Consider the following 306-nt stretch of genomic DNA (forward strand, 5'->3'; position numbering starts at 1 on the left):
CCTGAAATAATCAGAAGCAGACTATAACTGTGTTATTAATTCCACCTGATTTTTTTTCAGGTTGATTGCCCCTTCATTGTGTGTATGACCTATGCCTTCCACACACCAGATAAGCTGTGTTTTATATTGGATCTGATGAATGGGGGGGATCTCCACTACCATCTCTCACAGCATGGTGTCTTTAACGAACAAGAAATGAGATTCTATGCTGCAGAGGTGATACTAGGTATGTTTATATGCTGGTGTATTAGATGCACATTTGTCCTTTTCATCTTTAGCTCTTGATTGGCTTAACCCAAAGTCTCT

General features: G+C 39.5%; 1 protein-coding gene across 1 annotated transcript in view; it reads left to right on the forward strand.

The window, feature by feature from the left end:
* Positions 1–306, forward strand: part of LOC119587090 (G protein-coupled receptor kinase 1-like) — a gene marked incomplete at its 5' end in the record, with an annotated part of 148076 nt that overhangs the window by 140067 nt on the left and 7703 nt on the right. The window contains 1 exon segment of the mRNA XM_037935840.1: positions 61–226. Coding sequence (XP_037791768.1) covers positions 61–226 — 166 coding nt within the window.

The sequence above is a fragment of the Penaeus monodon genome, chromosome 22 (assembly GCF_015228065.2).
Source record: "Penaeus monodon isolate SGIC_2016 chromosome 22, NSTDA_Pmon_1, whole genome shotgun sequence".
In the NCBI taxonomy this organism is placed as follows: Eukaryota; Metazoa; Arthropoda; class Malacostraca; order Decapoda; family Penaeidae; genus Penaeus; species Penaeus monodon.